At 44.1% G+C, this 22,623-nt stretch overlaps 1 protein-coding gene across 3 annotated transcripts in view; it reads right to left on the bottom strand.

The window, feature by feature from the left end:
• SLC44A1 (solute carrier family 44 member 1) overlaps positions 1 to 22,623 on the bottom strand; it is a 170,742-nt gene that overhangs the window by 76,193 nt on the left and 71,926 nt on the right. For all 3 annotated transcript variants that reach the window (XM_075560260.1, XM_075560263.1, XM_075560262.1), the window contains exon 4: positions 7,587 to 7,723. In XM_075560260.1, coding sequence (XP_075416375.1) covers positions 7,587 to 7,723 — 137 coding nt within the window. The remainder of the gene's footprint in view (positions 1 to 7,586; positions 7,724 to 22,623) is intronic.

Below are 22,623 nucleotides of genomic sequence, written 5' to 3'. Positions count from 1 at the left end.
GCCTTTCCCCTCCCTCTCCCCAGCTGTGGCGATGAAAAACGTCTGCAGACAGTAGGAAATATTCCCCAGGAGGCAAAATCAACCCTCGTAGAGAACCACTTGTCTACAATACCTCTTTTTTTTTTCCTTTTTAAAAACGATTATACAAAACATAGAGTTGTTATGCCAGGAGCTAATCTTTCTTGTCTTAACATTTTAATTTAACATCACGGTGTTAACTGTGGAACACATTAAAAGTAAGAGGAAAGATCACAAAAAAAACAGAATATAGAAATCTTCTGATAATAAAAAAAAAGTATCTCAATAGGGAACAGTTCTCATTATAAAAAACAAATCAACATGGCCTTGTGAAATCCAATGACTTTTAAGCTCCCACTGAGAATAAAAGTTATATGCAGGTGCTAGAAGAATATAGAAAAATTTTAACCCAAATTCTAGTGGCCCATGAACAGAAGGAGCATATTTGCAATTCCCAAGAAGCAACCAAAGAGCCCTGGTGGTGTAGTGGCTTAGGTCCTGGGGCTGCTAACCAATTCAAGGCCAGTAGTTGCAGCAATTCAAGGCCAGTAGTTGCAGCAATTCAAGGCCAGTAGTTGCAGCAATTCAACTCAGTAGGAGAGAACTGCGGCTTTCTGCTCCAGGAAAGGTTTACAGCCTCGGACACCCACAAGGACAGCTCTGCCCTGCCCTTTAGGGTCACTGTGAATAGAAAACATCTAGATGGCAGTGGTTGAAGGAGCGACCAGTTACAACAATTCACTAGCTGGAATCCACCAAGACTGGCATCTAGTATTTACTGAGTGAGTGAATTTTTAAACATCTATGAGCAAGACTCCTATAGGTGTTATGCAAGACAAAGACAGATTTGACTCCTTTAATGTGAGAACTTTATCCTTTTAAAAATTTTCCCTTTTTTTTCTGCTAAATACGTATTGAAATTAGTTTAAACTGTACCATAAAATGCAAGGATTCCCCCACACACCCCACCTCCCACTAATAATCAAGTTCTCTTTGCTGGTCCTTGACTTGCAGGCAATTAAATCCGTTGCTAGGACTGGCCATTTCATTCACTTACAAATGACATCCGGTCCAATCTGCTGATTCGATGTGTCAAATAGAATCCACAGATTCTGTGGTTTAAGGAATACTGTTCCTCACTGGTGAGAAAGAGTGTAATAGGAAATATACTAGTTTCTATTGAGACTGACTAAGCCAGAGGAACTTCCTAACAACTAGATAGTGAAAAGCGAAAGGCGTGTTGGTATTCAAGTAGCAGAATGGATCACATAAACTTCCTCATCTTGATGGCAAAACTGTGGAGAAAGCCCCTCCGATGCAAGGCCCTCCTCAAAATGGGTTCATGGCCTACGTGGCCGGTCAAAAGTTCCCTAAATTTATACAAAATAAAGTGCATCGAAGAAGCCCTCTCAGTGCCTTGTGAGGAAAGACAATACATCTCTCACAAAAATTCAGGACAAATGTCAAAGGCATGAAGTATGCCAGGTAAAATATTCAAAACCGAACACGAAGCCCCACCCTCCTCTAGTCGCAGTCTGTGCACCTTCGCTGTTTAGAACGAAGACTGCAAGTAGAGAGCGCAGGGTACACAGCACGGGAAAAACCAGCTGTTGGCATGTCAACTGCAGCTCAGCGTGACACCACGTGAGCATCAGTGTGCTTTATGAGGCTTTCCATGGCTGATTTTTAGCAAGGAGATCACCAGGCCTTTCATGGATACAAACCTCCAACCTTGTGGTGAGCAGTCAAGAGCATTAACCATTTACATGACTGAGGACAACCTCCAGGGCTTAAGCTGATTCATGTATCTGACTCAGGCCCATGCTAAGCATACGATGGCATGAACTGAAAGTAGTCTGAGACGATGGGAAGGGTCAACCTTAGGGAGGAGTAAAGAAAGGGAGACCTGAGCAAGCAGGTGTCAATTTCACTTCCCGTCCCCACCTGTCATGAAGGGTTAGGATGAAAATCTCATATAAAGCCAAAGGGAGCTTCCCCAAAATTCTTCCCTCCCTATGATGTAGACATCAAGTATTCAAAAATAATAACCACAAAAGGGGAAATGGATCTGTTCATCAGAAACTGGAGGCAAGAAAAATGAGCTTCAAGATGAAATTCCTGTCCTGCTGAAAATAAAACTCACTTGGGAGTTCTCGCCAGATGGTTTCAACGTTCTCAGCAGGGCACAAGGTTAGAAAGAGGAAGAACAAGAGGGCTGGAGAAAAGAAAAGGCATGAACAATCACTTGGAGAGGGTGTGTACGAGAGATAACGGAATGAATAAAATGAATTATTTATAGATGAATAAAAGGCACTGATTCACAGCAATTGTAGCTAGATTGAAGCTCAACAATGTACCTGCCGGTGGCCACTCACATGAATACAGAACTGAGCAAGAGATAAAGTGGTGGAGAGAATGGAAATTATTAGGTGGTATTAGAAATGAAGGAGGCAATCCAACCCATTGTTCTCTCCAAAAATATTTACGGGTCTCTACAATGTGTGATCCTGAAACAGGTCCTGGGTCTTCAGAGAGGAACAGAGCATGATCCGGCCCCCTGGGAACTCAGGCGCTACTGCAAGAAGATGGAAACAAACCAACAAACCATTTAAAGGAAAAATGATGTGCAACACTAAGTCTTAAATTATTCTATTCTCTAGCATCACATTTGGATATTCAAGTCACAACATAAAGGGCACATTGTATGCCTACTGCCCGACCCGTGCACCAGATTTTGTGTTTCTCCATCCAGCTCTGCTTTCCAAGCTCTTTTATGACCGTGAGACTCTCTCTACAGAACCGATCTGATTTCCAACGACTTCGCCCAAACTCTATTCCAGTCAGACTCTAAGAAAACAATTCCTCCTTCTTGGATACAAGAAAAGGAATTGACTAATTTTTACTGTATTCACCTACAAAATGCATTTCTTAAAAATACGATTCCTGGAACCAAAGCACTGCCAGAGATTTAAAATCTATTTTTAAGGTAAGAAAGTTCGTGTAATTTGATTACTTTCGAAAACATTTTCAAATGTTGTCATGGAAACTTAAAATCCTTTGAACAGGATTTATGTTTTCTTTTCATTTTGGTTAAAAAAACATGTTGTTTCACTTTATAGTTTTAACTAAGGCTAAAAATTAGCATTTAAGAGTTTTACTTCCTCATCAAACAACCTGTCTTTCGTGAGCTTTTTAACAATTCTCTCTTATGAATGTGAAAATTCCCCACCTAATTCTACATTATCTCTTGAAGATATTTACCCCTGAAATTAATGATTGTAATCGATATATTTGAGGTTACAGGACCTGCATTTTTAACCACATGTACACAAATACTAATAAAAAGTACCTGCTTCTTCTGAATCAGTCAACTTAACCTCAGATGATAAAATGGCTATCTTAAAAAGACAAAAGAACAAGAAAAACAGCACAAAAGGCAGAGGAAACGCCCAGCAATAACAGCACGAGTGGAGGGTCTGGCATCTCTCACGGCCACGTGCGCATCACCCGAAGTTCCCAACTCATCTCACGGTCCGTGAACATCGCAGTTCATGAGGCCAGTTTACCAAGCAAGGAAGGTAAACTCTTACAAAAAGAATTCAAACAGAGAATTAAATCTTATCGGGCCCAGCTTGAAGTCAGCAACGTACAGAGCAATATGGGTTATTTTCAGGAATTCCCATTTAGATTTACTTTTAAAATCCCGTGCTTTCCCCACTTTGCAGCAGGCGGAGGACGGTGACAGTGGAAGGCCTAAACCCATGTGCAGGCCCCACAGAGACGAAGTCGCTGGTGCAGGCCCTCTGGCCGCAGCTGAGGGTCCCATGTCTTACTGTCACAGGCAGCCCTGGAAGGTCGAGTTTGGCGGGTGGTCAGGCTAACATGTGCTACCGTATCATGTGATCGCCCTTCTGACCCATTTTAAAGTTGGCTCCATTTTTAATATTCTCTGCTTTCTCTTTTGATTGAGCCTTTTCTCTTTTGTCTAGTCATTCTTGTTGGGTGTTTGTTAATGTGCTTCCTGCCTGTGTTTTGTATGATTTTCTGTGAGATCCAGAATAGGTGGGTCTAGAGACAGACTGAGAATTGCCTGGGGGCATGGCACAGGAGAACGAGGAGAACTGGGGAGCCAGCGACAATGAGGGCGAGAAGGACATGCCCTGAAACTGCCTGAGGTGATGACGGCACAACTCTTAAGATGATCGAATGATTAAACTGCATGACATGTGAAGTAGATGCCAATAAAACGATTCTTTTAAAAAAAGAATCAGATGCTTTAGCTTCTATATTAAAAGATCCCCAGTACTATAGCTTTGTTATTTTTATATTTGGCTTTTTAAATAATTACCAGTTCCACAGCCAGGGGTTTAGATGCTGTTATTATGGCTGTTGCTATAACATCTAGCTTGTTATCTTACTTTAACACCAAAACCCTAACCCACCGCCACTGAGTTGGACCCGACATTGACTTTCTGGGGCCATAAATCATCACAGGAGCAGTCAGCCTCATCTTGTTTTCTTTTGCTGGTTCGAACCAGCCACCTTGTAGTTAGGAGTTCAATGTTTACTGTACAGTGCCACTGCATCTACAGCTGGTTCAAAAGGCCAATCAATGGTGCTTTCATATCTAAAAACCGATTTTCAAAATTGTTGCCTGAAGTACTATGATTCTTTAATATCCTAAACCCTAGCTATTTGAAAATCTATGTGAGAAATACAGTAAGTTGCAACATCTAGAGTGATTGCTTTCGACTAGACCACTCAGATTCACTGACCCTGGAAAGGCCACATTTTGGTATCCATAATTACTTAGGAGATTAAATCCAATTGTCGACGGGTCGACTCTGATGCATGGTGGTTCCAAGTGTGTGGGAGCACTGTGAGCCACAGGGTGCTCAGTGGCTGGATATGGTTTTTCAGAAGTACTATCAACAGGACTTCCTTCCCAGAAACTTCGGGGAGGACTGAACCTCCAATTTTTCCAAGTTAGTGGCCAGACACTCGCACTGTCCAGGACTGTCTACTTTAGAAGGATACTGGCCTGGAGGCAAGCTTACCAGGAAGGCATCCTTAAGTGGATGCTCATTAGAGCAGGTTACAGAACCAACAAGGGGCTGGCCATTTTCTGGTCTTACATGTATAAATGACCAAGATGCACAATGAACAAAGTCAAGAGCTGCCCTTACTTGGAAGCATCGTATATATCTCCCCTCATTCATGTCATGATTTTTTTCTCTGAGTTTTTGATGTCTAATAGCTGATGCCATCAACACCTCAAGATCACACAGGCTGATGCACTTCTTCCATGTGGACTTTGTTGCTTCTCAGCTAGATGGCCTCTTGTTTATCTTCAAGCCGTTAAGACCCCAGATGCTATATCTTTTGCTAGTCGAGCACCATCAGCCTTCTTCACCACCTTTGGGAAGCATTATATTCCAAACAGGAGTCAGTCTCTCTACAAACAGATTTAGGAATAGTTTCCAGGGTCTTTCCAAGGGACACAATGACAAGAGTCACCGCATTCAGGAAAATGCAAAGGTATGACTTCCCGCCAGCTATTTACAGAACTCCTGAGGCAAATGTAACTTAGAGGCAGGATGTGGTGGGGTAGGGAAAGCTGAACAGAGTTAGAAAACTCACATAGACCAAAGGTATCCTTAAAGCAGACACAAGAGTTCTGTTATGATTCAAGGTGGAAAGTGACCATTAAGGAGTAAAATACCAGGTTAGTTTACGGGACAGAGAGACCGTTTTAACAGCGACCCATCGAGGGAGGTTTTATAAGAATAAATGGATGTTACAGAAATGCTGTTCAGTAGAACCTTTTGCAAAAGCGGAGTTGTTTTATATTTCACTTACAATATTGCAGTCATAAGCTACACACACAGGCACCGGACATTTGAAATGTGGGTAGTCAGGATAGGGAACTGAAATTCTAATTTGGATTAATTTAAAGAGCCACGGGTGACTAATACCAACTATATTGGATTGCAGACTTAGAATATGGGACTTAAAAGAACGAACAGGAGATAGAGTGAGGGAAGGTCAAAGAGGCAATGAAGGAGAGAGTACAAAGAATAGCCCAAACTTGGTAGCCTCAGGTAAACCAAACCACACCAAACCACACCAAACTCACTGCCATGCAGCCAATGCCAGCCCACAGTGACTATATAGGACGAGGTAGAACTGCCCGTTTGAATTTCTGAGCCTCGCTCATTACAGGAGTGGAAAGTCCCATCTTTCTCCCTCGGAGTCGCTGGTGGTTTTGAACTGCTGCCCTTGCAGATGGCAGCCCAACACAGAACCACTGCGCCACCAGGGCTCCTGTAGTTCCCAGTAAGTACCCAATATTCCTCAGGTAGCATCTCATTTAATTGTCACTGTGCACAGTAATCTGTCTGTCCATAATATTTTAGATGAGGAAACCTACTCAAGAGAGGCTAGACCCAATGCCCCACATTACACAGCCAGTCAGCGATAATATCAGAATTAGAATTTAGGTCAAATCAATCCTGTATTTTTTCTACTATCATATGCTGCAGGTGAGGAGCACGTGGGACGGGAACACTCCCAGTTTGGCAGGCTGTCTTCCAGCTCCCAGAAGACTGGCAGTCCCCGCTGCCAGACTCCAGTCATCTTGGGGTGTGCCTGTGAACAGCTAGGATCCAAGGCTGTCCTCTACCCAGCCGGAAGCATGTGGATGCTCCGCAGTCCTTGTTCTAAGGAGCTAGAGGAAGTCTGTGGATTTGGATAGGGCCTACCAAGGTCTGAGTATTCCTACACAAGAGACAAACATGGACGTATTTGGGATTAAGAGGCTGCAGCTTATGGTACCCCACCTGATGAGCTTTTAAAAAGTACTCTGAAGATAGATGAGGAGAGACGTGCAGCTGAGGACAGCAGCCACGGACTAGAAACCTACAAGCACGGAGCTGGGTTTCAGAAGCTGACTATGGGCACTCTCAACTACTTCACATATGTCTAACCTAAGAGTTCCTCAAAACCTCACTCTGGGGAAAATCGGTATGAGGTAGTGTTAAATTTTGAAAGAATACAAAATTAAAGACACACCAGCACTTCAGAAGAACTGATTGAGGAACTTTGGTTTCTCCTGCTTTATATTTTTCCTGAACTTTTTGAATTTCCTATCATACGAGTTTATATTTTTACCCAAAGAGAACAGTGAAAGGTACTAATTGAAATATTTTCGCTCAATACTTGGGGACTGGGGTCACAATGATGAAAAGGATGAAAAATTTCCCCAAGACGTAACAAGCTACATAAAAAAAGAACCCTTCAGAATTTGTAAAGGAACAGACAGACAAAAATTGTCCCAAGCCCAAAGACCGAATCCGTCACATTTTCCAAGGTGAGGCAAACAAATCTGGAGTTTTGAAAAAAAACCCCTGGGTGACTATAAATTTTTTAATTTACTCTACATTTTAGTTTTCATTCTAAAGTTTCTTGATATAAACTACCCTGTCACCAGTGTGTGGTGTAATGGGCGCATGACAGATAACAGTGACAGGAGGTGACGGCGGCGTGCACCTGGGTGGCTGGTGTCTCACCATTGAACTCTGCAAACTTGTAAACATCACTCAGTGTTTTCAGTTCTTGTCGTGGGCATGCCGCTACACACAGTGCGACAGACTTGATCTTCCGGTTTATCAAGTCCAGATTGCATGGATCCAAAAAGAACACATACCTACAGGGCAGAGGGAAAAAATCAGATATTATTTCACAAAATCTATTCTGACTCATCACATATTTGACAAAGCAAAGAACTAACAAGGAAGAAGGCAAAGAGCTACTCTATACTCCCTCACAATAAAAATTTCACAAATCTAATCAGTTTCAAAAATAAATGCTTATAAATATATTTATAAATTTATCATTAACAATGGAGATTAGAGAATTAAGGGCATACTTCTTCATGATCAGCTTTTCTAATGTTTACATTTTTGTAATGTACACATACTGATTTATCCTCTATTTTAGTTTTTTAAAATTTACTTTAGTTTTCTCTTTTTGGTCAAAGGTTACTCACATAGGAGAAATTAGGAGACCCTAGTAGCACATATTATAATTATATATGTATCTTACTCATTGAATCCATAAATACATATAGTTGATGTATACAGTTATGAGTGAGTGGAGATAGGGAAATATGTAATAAAAACCTTTAATCTTTGGGTGTTAGAATATATGTGGTTTTACTATTTTTTTTCTTCAAAATTCTCTACCATTTTCTGGGAAAAATACAAATTACTTTTGAATGAAGGTAGTAACATGCTGCTGTTTTTATTGTTCGGGGCTGTCCAATGAGTTTCAACTCATCAGGGATTCCAGGTTGAACAGAAGGAAACACTGCCGCATCTGCATAATCCCCAGTCATTGTGACCCTGGAGCCCATTGCCGCAACTGCACGGTTGCAGTGTTGCTCCATCTCTTTAATGGTCTTCCCCTTTTTCTCTGACACGTCACCGACCAGGACGTCTTCCTCCAGGGACTGGTCCACCTGATAACACGCCCCAAGTCCATGAGCAGCCTCACCCCTAAGGGACAGTCCACCTGTACTTCGTCTACGACAGATTAGCTCATTCTTCTGGCGTCCAGGGTCCATTCCCTATCCCTCACCAACATGAGAATGCCAATGCATCAGTTCCACTGCGGTCCTCCCAATGCACTGCCCAGCTTTTAAATGCACACGAGGCCATTGAAAGTGCTACAGCACGTGTCAGGCACACGTTAGTCCTCCTGGTGAAACCCTTTTGCTCTGTAACCCTTTAAAGAGGTCTTGAGCAGCCGATTTGCCCAGTGCAACATGTCTCTGGATTTCTTGACTGCTGCTTCCGTGGACACTGAGTGTGGATCCAAGTACCGTGAAGCCCTTGAGAACTTCAATCTTTTCTCCATTCATTGGCAGAGTTTACTGGCCCAGTTGTAAGATTTTCGTTTCTTTCTATTGAGGTGTAATCCATACTGAAGCCTGTGATCTTTGGTCTTCATCAGTAAATGCTTCAAGTCTTCTTTGCTTTCAGCAAGCAAGGTCATGCCCTTTGAATACCGAAAGTTGCTCATGAGTCCTCCTCTGATCTAGACGATGTGCTCTTCATACAGTCTAGTGCTTTACCTATCTGCTCAGCAGACACTGAATACTGTTCATTGACATCGATGCTAATTGCTGTTTACTGAAAAGGTAAATTATTGATAAAGAAAAGCCGAGTATTCTAACATACGCCCCTCAGTAGCATCTATATTTACATTTTAGAAAAGAGAAAGTTACTTAGCAATCACACTAAAACATGCATTTTTTTACGTGTTACTAAGGAGAAGCGATGACAAAGGTAGATCGACAGCCAACCACTCTCCACTAAGGTAAAACTCAAAATAAAATTGACTGCCATCAGGTCACTTCTGACTCCTGGTGACCCTGTAGGGCAGAGTAGACCTGCCCCTGTGGGTTTCCATGACTGTAGCTCTTTATAGAAGTAGAAAGTCAAGTCTTTGTCCCACGGAGTGGTCCGTCTGTTCAACTTGCTGCCCTGTGGTTAGCAGCCCAACCTGTAACCGTCGTGCATGGATCGGAAAGGGAGGATGATCGTTCTCACAAAATATCAACGGTAAAGAATCTTTAGTCCTTGTTCCATAAAGTGTTCTACAATCAGGTGCCATCAATAGCTTTTCCTCCCATATGGTTAAACTCTGTTTCTACAAAGTATGATTCACAACTAGGCTGGTTCTAACACTGAAGTCCCTTAAGAAGGTGTCCTTGAACTTGGAAATCTATTTACTGCTGCTGCAATTGCTAGTACTACTACTATCATCACCGCCACCATGACTGCCAACACCACCACCAACTACCACAACTATCATCACTGGGTGTTGGGAGCGTTATATACATTATCAATAAGCATAGTCCACAAAAAACCAAAGACCAACCCACTGTGGTCAAGTCACTTCCAACTCATAATGATCTAATAGGATGGCTGCTGAATCTCAAAGGACATAAACCATCAAAGCAGCAGACTGCCTGTGGAGCGGCTAGTGAGTTAGAACTGCCAACCATTCAGTCCTAGCACCTGACCCCCTGTGATACCAGGTCTTCTTACTAATCTTCCATCAATCTATAAAAGAGGTGATATAGAGTTTTCCAAATAAAGAAACTGAGGCTCAGGAGAATCAATTCATCCTCAAGAGAAGCTAGTATCACAATTTAATACAAATAGTGTGCACTTAACTCACATGGATTTTTCTAACAGCATCCACCCTTTCAGTTAGTCTCCCGTGTGCATGATGCACATATTCTGTGTGTGCATGGTATTTACATGGGCAGGTTGTATGAATGAGCAGAATAATGCAAAACTCAGCATGGTTAGACTGAGGCGTGGCATAAGGCGGTGGCCCAGTCACTCCTGTAAATCAAGGCAGCGTGTCCTGGGGTCTAAGGGATTAAGTGAAAGGCGTCCTGAGGTTACTCTGGGCGGTGGAAGGGGCAGTCTGCTGCCATAAAGACTGCCGGGTAACAACACCAAGGTGCTGGAAGACGAACTGTCCCGGATAGAGCACAGCTGGTAGGGCCAGGGCACAGACCCGAGCCTCGTCCTCCTGATTCTGAGTTTCACTTTGTCTGTCCCACTGTCAGGGTATGTTCTCCCTCGTGAGCTCATGAGGAGACACGGGGGAGCGCTGCAGCTTATATACCATTTTAACGACTCTGTACTAAAACTTTGAAGAGCCCGGGTGGAGTACTGGGTTGCCTGATGGTCCGCTAACCACAAGGCAGCAGTTAGGAACCCCCAACCCCTCTGCTGCAGAACTAGGTGGCTCCCATAAAGAATTACACTCTCGGAAACCCTAAGGGGGTTTCCGCACGATCGGGGTCGTTAAAAGTTAGTCAGCTCAGTGGCAGTGTTGGGTTGGTTTTGGTTTGCTTCGTCTGTATTCATTTTGAAGGTGAAGGGCCAGGCAGCCTGCTCTGCACAGACCACAGCTTTGGAGTGCACCTGGGGCAGTTCTGTAGGATAGCCGTGAGCTGGAATCACCTGAGGGCAACAATTTCGTGTTGGACATCGTAATGTGGAATATTCTAAAGTTCATCTAGTATCGAAAAATAGATGTGCAGGCTATTGCATTTTAACTGACATTTAAGGTAAACATTTACAGAGTAGCAAAAGTGGTTGCTGTTTTTTAATTGATTGTAGTAAGGATTGGGCAAAAGTAGCTTTTATCAGACACATTCATTAAAATTGTATTTTCTTAACTTTAAATTTGAAAATGTCTTTAGACAGGAAAATAAATACTAGCATTAGTTTCAGTTCCCACTGTCAGACAAGATAAACTTTCTGCGGCTCTTTTAACTCTTGAAAACAAAGCAAAACCGAATCTCAAGTCAGAATAGCGCCAGCAGACTACAACAGTGTAACTGAGATCAGCGAGAGCAAGAGACAAGGGTTAGGGGTAAGCAAACATTCTAGAAAGGTCTCTGAAGAAACTCAGCCTCGCTTACTTGTGCCACCAGTCAGAGAGAGGGGAAGTAGATACTGGGCGTGTGAATTTCAAGAATGTGTCTCAGGTGACAGAGCAGGCCCTTTGGTACCCACCCAGCCTCCCTTCCAGGGCGGAAACCCACTGATGGAGATCCCCGTAACCCCAAATGAAAAGCGAGATATTTGTTGCCATTCATGGTGAATCTTTTACTAGACCCACTAATAACTTGAGAACAGCTTTATGTGAGATTTATGTCCATTAGTGGAGCTGGGAGGAATAAAATTCCAAAAGTAGGAATGAACGAAGAAAAGCAAGTGAGACAAAAATACTCCACAAACTAACAGTCCAAGACACCAGTAGGGATTGACATATACAAACATACGCACAGCATGATCACATGATGTTGACAAGAACATATTTGCAAAGGGGAATTGAAAAACAGCCTACGTGAGCTTTGAACTGAACAGGTAGCCGGGATGGAGACAGACACTCAGACAGGACTATACAGGGAAAGTTCCAGAGGAAAGCAGGTGAGATGTGTACACATGTCGACCAGTAGAGGTGGTTTCTAGGAAGTATTTTCAGGAGACAAGAGAAAAAAAAACAAGTTCATTTTAAATGGATGTTGTCTAAATGTAATAAATTATCCCAAAGGGGCAGGAAAAGGCGAGAAGGACACAAGAATCAAAGGTCTAACGGAGCGCCCTTGCGGAGAAGAGAGTAGCAAAGGCGGAGGCAAGGCAGGGAGCCGCAGGAGCGGCCCGAAGGTGCGACGGCGCCATCAGTAGGCTCCGAGGAAGGGGGCAAAGAGCTACCAACAGGGGTGTCGTCTAAAGCCGTGCTTCAAGAAAGGGGTGACAGGGTGCAGCAGAGTATCTATATTTTGCTTTCATCTTCTTCATGGAGAAGAGGGCAAACTTAACAGGTACTGAGACTTGACTTTGCGCCGCAAAGCATCTCGGGCGCTCAGCTTAGCTCACAACACCCGGATTTAGCAAACAGGGAACTGAGACAAGTTGGGTGGCCTCACTGACTTGACCCTAGGGGGCATGGGGGTGTGTGTGGGTGTGTCTGACTGGCACTTCCTGTTCTTTCCAGCACTGCTACTGCAGTCGCATTGGGAAACGGGAATGTCCAACTTGGACACGGCATGGGGCTCCACCCTGTGTACAATCCAGTACGTACCTGATAAGGATGACGCAGGATATAAAATACTTCATTCAGTCTACAAAAATTGCTAAGCATTTCTGAGGTGCCCACTCCTAGACTAAGCCTGGGGAGTCCAAATGCACAAAATACAGTTCTTGAAGGAAAGTACCTTCTCATAGATAATGCAGTTAATTAAAAACCACAAGCGCGGTGCCCAACCTGCGATGGCAGCGGAAACAGTGGAGAAGGCGTCCGAGGAAGTTTGAAGGGGGAGGAAAAGATCAGCTGCCACCGAGTTGAGTCCGCCTCATGGCGGCCAGCACGGGCCAGCGCAGAACTGCGTGATACAAGGTTTAAGAAAACTAAGCCAACACATCACGAGGTCTGTCCTCCAAGGTACCAAGAGTAGGTTTGAACCTCCAACCTTCAGTTAGCAGCGAAGCATGGTACCCATTTGCAACCATCTGGGGACTCCTAAGGAGCAGAATCAGTAGTATCCAAGCCACATTTTGGATGTGAGTGAAATTTTCCAAACAGGAGGAGGAGCAAGAGCAGTCTGGGCAGAGGCCGCTGTCGGCGGGAAAGCGCAGAAGCCTGAAAGAGCGCACTTACAGAATGAGGAGTTATTTGATAAGGTGGGCCCCAGGATGGGGCATCAAAGGACTGGGCTCTATGGGGAGGGAAGGGATAGAGGACGTGGCCAGTGTTCATATCTGGCAGCTCGGCAAGGCTGTGTACACTCGAATGGCCATCGCACACTGATGCCCTTGATGTTGCCAGCCACTCAGGGCGGGTGCCAGAGAAGGCTGGGGGTCCAGAGAGGAGCCTTTGCCACACAGGTGCCTCCTGCTGCCATGGCAACTCTGTGGCAAGGCTTTTGGGAGCAAAAGGTGGCAAGCAGACACTAAATCTGCTGGCCACCTCCTGCCAAATTTGGCTCCTCTGCTCTCTAATCAGGGAAAGCACTGTGGCGCTGGAGCTGGGGAACGGGCTGAAAAACCTCTCCACTGCCTCCTGCTTTTGTGACTCCTGACATGAGCTGTCCCCAGAGGGGTGTAAAAACGGAGTCTGATCATTTTCCCAATGATTACCTCCTATCCATTACAATTTATAGCCCTTCCCACAGAGAGGCTGCCGCTGCCACTGCACAGAAGCTACCCATAGGTCAAGGACCTGCTTCCTCCCACCGGGGACGGCTCTCCAGGAGGCCTCGGGCTTCTCCCGGTGCTATGAGCCAGGCAGGTTCAGCGATCTCATTCAAGGGGCACCCAACTACCTCCCTACAGGCTGTTATGCAGAGGACAGTCATGGGTCCGCGGACCAGTGTCAGCCCAGTCCTAACTAAGCTAGCCCAACGGGCTGCACCACGTAAATAACTACAATTTTGCGGACGCTTGCATTGCACTGCTAACCACAAAGTAAGTACCCGCATCACGCACTCAAAAGTTCCCTTCTCGGTGAAGCCTTCCGCGGCCACCTAATGGAAATGCTACGGGGTGACAAATGAGGTTGCCTGAGTCCATAAAGATCTGAAAAGTTGTGGAAACAGAAAGAGCCGATCTTAAGCTGTCCTACGGGGTCCTGTGAGTCAGAAGTAACTCGATGGCCGTGAGTATGGATTTTAAATCGCTGACTTTCAACTTCCTGGAGGAAGTCCCTGGGAGCAGGGAGCAAACGTGCTCAGTTGCAAACTGAAAGACTGGAGGTTCGAGGCCACCTGGAAACGCAGTCACCTGTGTTCTACTTCTGAATAGTCAGCCATTGAGAACTCTAGAACCTTAGGCACCCTTTGGATCAAGAACAAAAGTCACTCCAATGTTTGAATAATCAACCATCTACTCACCTGTGTGTACAAAGGCATCCTGGTGTCGTAGTGGTTCCAAGTTGGGTTACTAACCACAAGGTCAGTAGTTTGAAACCACCAGCCACTCCAGGAGAGAGAGGCAGGGCTTTCTACTCTCATGAAAGAGTTACAGTCTCAGAAACCCAGAAGGAGTTCTACCCTTCCCTATGGGGTCACTATGTGCTGGAATCAACTTAATGGCAGTGAGTTTTCTGGTTTGGTGTTTCAATAATCATTTAAAATGAAAAGGGGAGCCCCTGAGGCAAGGACAAACTTCAGAGGGTCATGAGAGACTGAGGAGTGGGAAGAGGAAACAGGTGGGCGCGAGTAAGCAGTGGTATGTTGAGGGGGGACTGACATGTTTAAGTTGAAACGAAATGGGTATACATTGTTGAAAGTAAAACGGAATATTTGCTCTGTGTACCTCCACCTAAGTCACAATAAATAGCTTAAAAGTACATTTAAGATTTTTTAAAAATCATCAATGATTAAAAATTAGGGACAAACATAGGGGCTCTAACATGGCTGACATACATATCAAACATGAAAAACAAAGATACAGAAAAAATCAACAAAAACCCTACAGAACACAAATCTCCTCAGACACCCATAAAGGAGCCATGAGTTAGAATTGACTTCCTGGCAACTGTTTTTGCTTCCATGGGAAAGAACAGAGGAGAAAGAAAAGTTGATAGCATCCATTGGTCTGCACAGGTCTACCTTTAGAGAGCTGCGGGGGGACTTGTGGGCAGATCTCAGGGAGTTGGCCCCTAATAATGCGCAGGTACGAACCAGGTGACAGAAAGAAACCAGGGCTTCCCAGAGCTACGGGAAGTCCAGCCCATCAAGCGAATGTCAATGATACCCACTTCCTCTTTGATAATTATGATGCAGAGGCAAAAAATATGCTGAGAGAGAGCTCCAATTGGTCAGAGCAATACCTACATATGCATCTCATCAACTCCCAAAGAAGCAACTTCTTCTTCCAGCCCTTCTTGAGACCCTCTTACCTACGTGATAAGACAAGCTTTCATTGTCCTGGGTACATTTATAGCAACAAGAGCTGAAAGCGATGAAACACTACAAAGGATTACATTAAGAGCGCTACACTCGTGGACTCCATCAGTTTACAGTGCTGTCTGTAGAGACAGTCTTTCGCCTCTAGATCTACTCTGTTTCTCAGACAATCCAGCACAATGTCTGACTTGGGGTCTGTGACTCGTGTCCCTGCCGGAAGTCCTCCTGCTCCAGACATCAGCTGCCTAGCTCCTTCACGTCCTTCCAACATCCTCTGTTACCTTTTCTGCCTCTCCACCCAGCAAGCTCACTTACTCCTCAGATTCGTCTTGCTTCCTCTGGGCTTTTTGTTTTTCCTGCCTCCTCAGTTCCTACACTCGAGTAACAGTCTTGATAGTTTATAGTTCTTGGTTCCTTATTCTTCTCCACCAGGAGAACATCCCATGTGGACAGAGATATTTCTTGAGCCCATTACCAAACCCCCAAGGCCTAACACAACAGCAGAAACAAGGAGGGTACCCTACAATTAGTTGTTTAACTAATGTATATACAGAAACTTTGCATGACTTCTCCAAGCAGAGTGGGGCTGCAGGCAGGCAGGGGTAGGTTTTAGGTAGAATACTCTTCATTCAACAGACTAATAACTCAACAACTCTGTCAGATACGGGACTAAATCATCATGAGAAACACAGTGATGAACAAGACCAACAAGCCTCTCCATCCTCAGACAGTAGGTTGAAGGCAATTTTACTACAGACTCCATAAACGGAGGACGGGTAGAGGCCCGAGGCAGGGTTGTGGAGTGCCAGGCCCTAGGAAATGCATGAGATTTTGCAGGTGTGGGGAACGTGGATGACTGAGGTTGGAGATTCGCATTGGCGCTCACACATATAAGCTGTTCCAATCCTAAGCCCACCGGAAGTTGTTTGAAGGTTTCAGATGGCTGGCTGCAATATGGAGACTGAGTCAGAAGGGAGCAAGACTTAAGGGACTTGGCTAGTGAGGAGATGATTGGTCAGGCGTCCTCCAAATCTCTGGAAAGAAATGATGATCCGATTAGGGTGGGAATAGGAACAAGAAAGAGATTTAAACAGCTCTCAGGTGGAGCTAAGGGTGCGCTTAACTTGATTCGACAGAAGCCACGGGAGGAAAGGAAGCAGCATACTGCCTAGCATGCTGATGCACACTGGGGGTGGCGGGGGCTCGACATCTGTTCCACACAAGATGGTGGCAAACTGCAAACGCGGTGTGTGCTGGGGCCTAGGTCACATCCAAGGAGACCTGGGCAGTCGGGCTCTAGTAAAGAAATCAGATAGGGAGGGATTCTGAATTAACCGCTTACAAAGGGAAGCCTGCCCATGGGAGAGATAGGAGATTCTCAGTACGTGCATACGGTTGAGTTTCTTAGTCAGGATGTGATCGCTGACTTACCTGAAGCTGTAAGCAAGTTTGGGCATGCGAGTTCATGCGTGTTTTTCTGAGGGCATTTCACACTCAGACTTTTGAACAGACTGTCAAAAGTCAAAAGAAATTAAAACTATGAGGAAACTATGAGGAAAAATAACCAAATGCGATACTAACATTGTAAAAACAGACATGGAAGCAGAAACGCATGGGAGGGGGTAAAAAAAAAGCTTCTTCCAGTGAGCTAGTAGCTGTCTCCTCCTTGTAGTGGAGAAAGCTACAAAACCGCTGTGATGGGAACCCAGTCACCACCCCCAAATCACACCCCGGCCTGAACTAAAATAAGAACACAAACCCTTTAAAAACATTACACAATAGCTTAAAGCAGGGGCAGTGGTGGGGAGAAAGAAGGTTCTCTATTTAATGCAATTAACCTTGAGATTGCCCTTAGATCCAAGTTCACTGTTGGCAGTATTTGGTCAGAGGGAGCATTCCTGAAGTCAATTGTTTTCTGAGAAATAATGTGGGCCAAGAGGCGATGGCCAAATAATTTTTCTTTTTAACGGCTGTATTGAGATATAATCTATATACCATAAATATACCCATTTCAACGATATAATTCAGTGTTTTCCAGTGTATTTTAGAGGTATACAACCATTACGCCAATTGAATTTTAACATTTTTTCAAAATCCCCAAAAGAAAATCTTTATCTGTTATCAGCCAATGCCCATCTCCCTCCCCCATATTTTTAACACCTCAGTCTTAAACGCCCTTAATCCACTCCCCTTCTCTACAGGGTGGCCTCCTCGGGACATTTCACAGAAATGACATCATAGTTTTTGTAACTGCTTTTTCTACCTGGCGTAATGCTTTTAAGGTTCCCCCATGTGGTGCATGCCTCAGGGCTTCATGCTGCTTTAGGATCGCACCCCCTTCCATTGAATGGCGAGTCTGCATTCTGTGTCTCCATTTATCAAATGATATCTATTTGGGGTTGCCACTATTTTGGCTATTATGAATAATGCTGTTATGGCACTCGGGTACAGAATTTTGTGTGGATATGTTTAAAATTTTCTTGGAGATACACCTGGGAGTGGAATTGCTGAGTCACATGGTAAGATTTAATATTTTGAGCAACTGCAGACTGTTTTCCCAAAAGCTGCATCATTTTGAACTCCTACCAGCAATGCATGAGGACATCAATTTCTTCACATCCTTGCCAACAGGTGTAACTGTTTTATGTTTTTTTTTATTAAAACTACTCTGGCAGGTGTGAGAAGCATCTCAGTGTGGCTTTGGTTAGCACTGTCCGGCTGGCTAAAGATGCTATGCATCTTTTCATGTGCACGTTGACCATTCGCATATCTTCTCTGAAGAAATGTCTACATAAATACAGCATTATAAAAACATACAAGGGTGGGGGGATGAGAGTGGAGAAAGAAGCACTCTTAGAAGATAGAGGTCAAAGGGCAGGTACAGTAGGCAAAGGGCAAGCGAAATGGAGCGAAGGCTGTGGACAGAATGGAGAATTGGTAAATTGGTTTGAATTGATCTCATAGGTGGAGCAAGTAAAGGTGGCAGCAAAGACAGAGAAACCTTTAATCAGCTCCCAGGGCAAGTGAATCAGTAAGACAGAATAGGTGACCACGCTAATGGGAAGCCTGATAAAATCTCTGTGGTCTCCTTGCCGGGCTTAAGAAGGAAAGGAAGGCACTCTCTGAAACTTTATCTGGTAGATGAAAATATTAACGAGGGTAATAAATAGCAATGAACTTTTATGGCACCAGGCACTGCTCTGGAATACGTATAGCATCCACCTTACATGTTCTTCCAAAATATCCTGGAGGACGACTGGCCTCCTTTTACAAATGTAGAACATACTGAACATATAAACTTACCATTTTCTCTAGTGTAAACTGCTCAGTTATGCTTACCAGAGCCACCCTTGCAGATACTGTGGGGAAGTAAATCGACTGGTAAGGCCGTTCTAGCCCATGTCTTTGTGGCTTCCATCAAATGACAGATGAGACCCTGCTAAGTGGCTGTGCAGAACACTAGATGAGGGCCCCGGTCAGCCTGCCATTCCTCTGAGTGTAAGAAAGCCATCTCTGAAGCAGGAACACAGGTTTCAGTGACCACCAAGGAAGAACCACCAGTAGAGCGCAGGTGAGCTATTCCTGCCAAAGTGGCAGAGGCAGCAGAAGCCAGGGCATGCTGACCATGAGACAGAGCAAAGGAACTATGCCGCAGCACAACAGAGTGGGAGGGGAGCTCCTGGGCCCTTGGAAGCAGAGACCAAGAAACCACCTGGTTGAGAGGCCAAGGGCCAGACAGTCATGCCAACCTGAAAGGCACTGGGGACAAAGCAACCGTATCCTTATCCTTCTGTAACCTGTATCCTTCCCTAATAAAACCCCATTGTTGTGACTATTGTCCGTATGTTATACCCACTGCGCCAGATTATTGGAAAAAGGAGAAAAGAAGTTGAGTGCCATGGAAGGACTGCCTGGCAGCACAATAAGGAAAAGAAAGAATGAAGGGTGGACACACATTGGAACCATTGTCTGTGGCAACTGGCCATTGGGGAGTGTCGAGTTAGACTTCTCCCTTACACGTGGCCTCCACATGTGTTTCTCAGATAATTATGTAAGTATATCCACTACACAGTAGCTGTCAATATTGTTTCCATTGTGTTGCTTTTATCATATCAGAGAATACAATTTTTTATCATAAAACATGCTTATCTTGTTGACAAAGATAACCCTAACATTCCCTTTAAAATATTTAACTATTCTGGCATTTATTTGCTACGGCATCAGATGAAGATAGATCTAAGTGTGTTTTATGGCTATTGTTAATACTGATGGCTTTCACAATGTTTTTTACTTGTTCCCACATACATTAAACCACCATCAGTTCATTTCTGCTTTTCTGTTTTGTCCTCTGTACTATGAACTGATCTTAAGTTAGTCCCGTTAACCTATTTTGGAATGGGTTTGGTCTTGAAAGGCAAGCTCTCCCTGTTCGGCTTTAAGAGACATAATCATTAGCCAGACTAAACAACCAGATACAGGACCCTTTCTCAGACCTCTCTTGTCCACATGCTTTGTTTGGCCAATGTTGGAAGAAAAAAAAAATCAGAAGATCACACGTGTTCCTCCTGAAATCTGGCCTTTAGTCTGAAGATCTCATCAAAAGCCAGTTTTAACTTGACCTTCCTTTTTAAGGAGTCCTTGTGATGTAGTGGTTACGTGTTGGGCTGTGTCGGCACGGTCTCCAGTTCGAAACCACCAGCAGCAGGAGAAAGTCTGGCCTTTCTACCCCCGTAAACCGTTACAGTCCCGGAAACCTACGGGGTCATGACGAGTCAGTATTGACTCGATGGCAGTGAGTTTGGTTTTGAGTGCTGAAGGTACCTTAAAGGAGACTTAGATGGGTACACTCCTGAGAGAAACTGTCTACAGCCATCCACAATGCAAAGACATGCATGGCTAAACAGGGTTTGTCTCGAATAAACCTGTGTTGGTACAAACTGTAATCCTAGCAGCATACATCCATGTACCTTTACCCAGACTCAAAGTGCACTACAGTGGGTACATCTTAGTGTATATAGCGTATGCCTTGATACAATCATAAAAATCGTTTAAATTAATCATGAAAGCGCCCTTTACAAAATCTGGCTGTCTCCGCCTGTAGTACAGTTTTTTCTTACCCAAAAAAAGAAGTCTAGACTTTGCCCTTGGGTCCTGGGAGGTAATCTTTCAGTTGAGTTGGAGTGTATTTGTGTGTCCGGAGGTGATGGGTGAGGGTGAAGGAGGGCAACAACTGATGGCACTTAAACTGGGGCAGACTATATCCAAAGACCAATAACGGGACAGATGGTGGGAGTCGGAGATTAAGTGCTATCGGCTGGACCTGAGGGGCTGGGCACCGGAAATTGAGACAAACATGTATATCATTGGGCCCCAATAAAAACTACACTGGATGCTTCCCTAGACTCCCCTATGCATTCCTTCCTTTGGCTGATTTTAATCTATAACCTTGTCCTGTAATAGACTGTTAACTATGAAAAACAGCTTTCCTTTGGTTTCTGTGAGTCTTGCTAGCTATTTATGGAATCAAAGGGTAGAATTGAGGACCTTTGAACTTCCAACTTGTTGAGAAGCAAGGGGAGTCTTCAGGACCCTCAAGCTGTCATTGGTGTGAGAGGGAGAATGGCCTTATATGTTAGCGTCCCCTCATTCCCAGAGAAACAGTAAACAGATGACTTTTAAATTCATAGTTGTAGTGGTTACTAATGGCTTAAAGCATATAAAAGATATTATCTATGGGCTTATGCACAAAGGTGAAAGCCTTTTTCCAGTCTTTACAAGCCAGGTTAGTTTGGAATCAGAGCAAATAGTGAGACTATGGCTGAAGTATGTGCACGAGCTGTTTAACAGCACACATCCAAAACCCAGACAAACAACACTGGCGGGAAACTAGTCAATCTGTCCCTCGGAAGGTACATATGTCTGTTAAGTGACTTTTCACTTAGCTACTTGAAAAACTTTTTTTACTTCCAACGCCTGCCTTTTCTAAGGAAATGTAGTTGGAGTTCTTCTTTTGAATTTCTAGCAGTATTATCCATAGCAAGTATTCTAGAGGTAAATAGTTAAAATATTTGTAAATAGTTAAAACATTCAGGCTAATAAGTGGTTACAGTCATCAAATATGACAAAAAATACGTAACAAACTTTCAAAAGATACCACCATAAAGTTTACATTCTGGAACTTTAGCTACCATTTTTACAGCTGCGGACACCATTTTTACCACTTTCCATGAGAGAGGTGAAGTTCTTTTGTTAAGTGTATGAGTACTGCAGTAAGCTGTTAGTCATTCGGGACGCCATAACCAGATTCCGAAAGCATGTGGGAAAACTAGACTAGGATGCAAATCCAAGCAACAAGTCCATCTTGCATGGCGCCCGAGTGGCACGGGGGTAAGCGCGTGACTGTGAATCAAAAGGCTGGTGGCAAGGTCCGCTGCCTACTGTGTGGGAAAAAGACATGGCGCGCTGCTACCATAGAGACGACGACCTTCCACACCCTGCAGACAGTGCTGCTCAGCTCAGTAGGGTGTTGAGTCAGAATCAAGGCAACAGCGATGGGTTGAGGTTACCTAGTTAGCCTGCTCTTTTCTGTGTTGACTTCATCTAGAAGATGTGGTACATTAACAGTACATTCAGAGAATGCTGACAGATGGCAGAGAAGAGGGTGTTTCCCCCCTCAAATTAAGTCCAAATCGCCAAAGGCTTCTCAATTGTTCACCCGTATCCTTCAGTGGGTCTACTGGGTTGCTTGGAAAATTATGTAAATGTCAAGTGTGTAGAACACTCTGTAAAAAAGGATAAAAAGACTCTATCTTTTCCTTTCTAAACTCAAGAAAACAACCTCTAGTCCTTAGCCCCAAGAAGATGGCCAGGAAATATATTTCATGGATGGATGGATGGATGGATGGATGGATGGATGGATGGATGGATGGATGGATGGATGAAATGTGAACCCAAAACAAAAGTGACTCCTCAACATATTGATGACCAAGACACTTGAACAAGCTGGACCAGGCTATGAAATAGCATCCACACAACATCCAAATTACTTAATGTCCTATTGCACAGGCCATGTCGTGGATGTCAAGCAACACATGGTCATAGTGCCT

Source organism: Tenrec ecaudatus, chromosome 10 (assembly GCF_050624435.1).
Source record: "Tenrec ecaudatus isolate mTenEca1 chromosome 10, mTenEca1.hap1, whole genome shotgun sequence".
In the NCBI taxonomy this organism is placed as follows: domain Eukaryota; kingdom Metazoa; phylum Chordata; class Mammalia; order Afrosoricida; family Tenrecidae; genus Tenrec; species Tenrec ecaudatus.
Note: the sequence above shows the minus strand (reverse complement) of the source record. Positions and strands in the feature narration are given on the sequence as shown.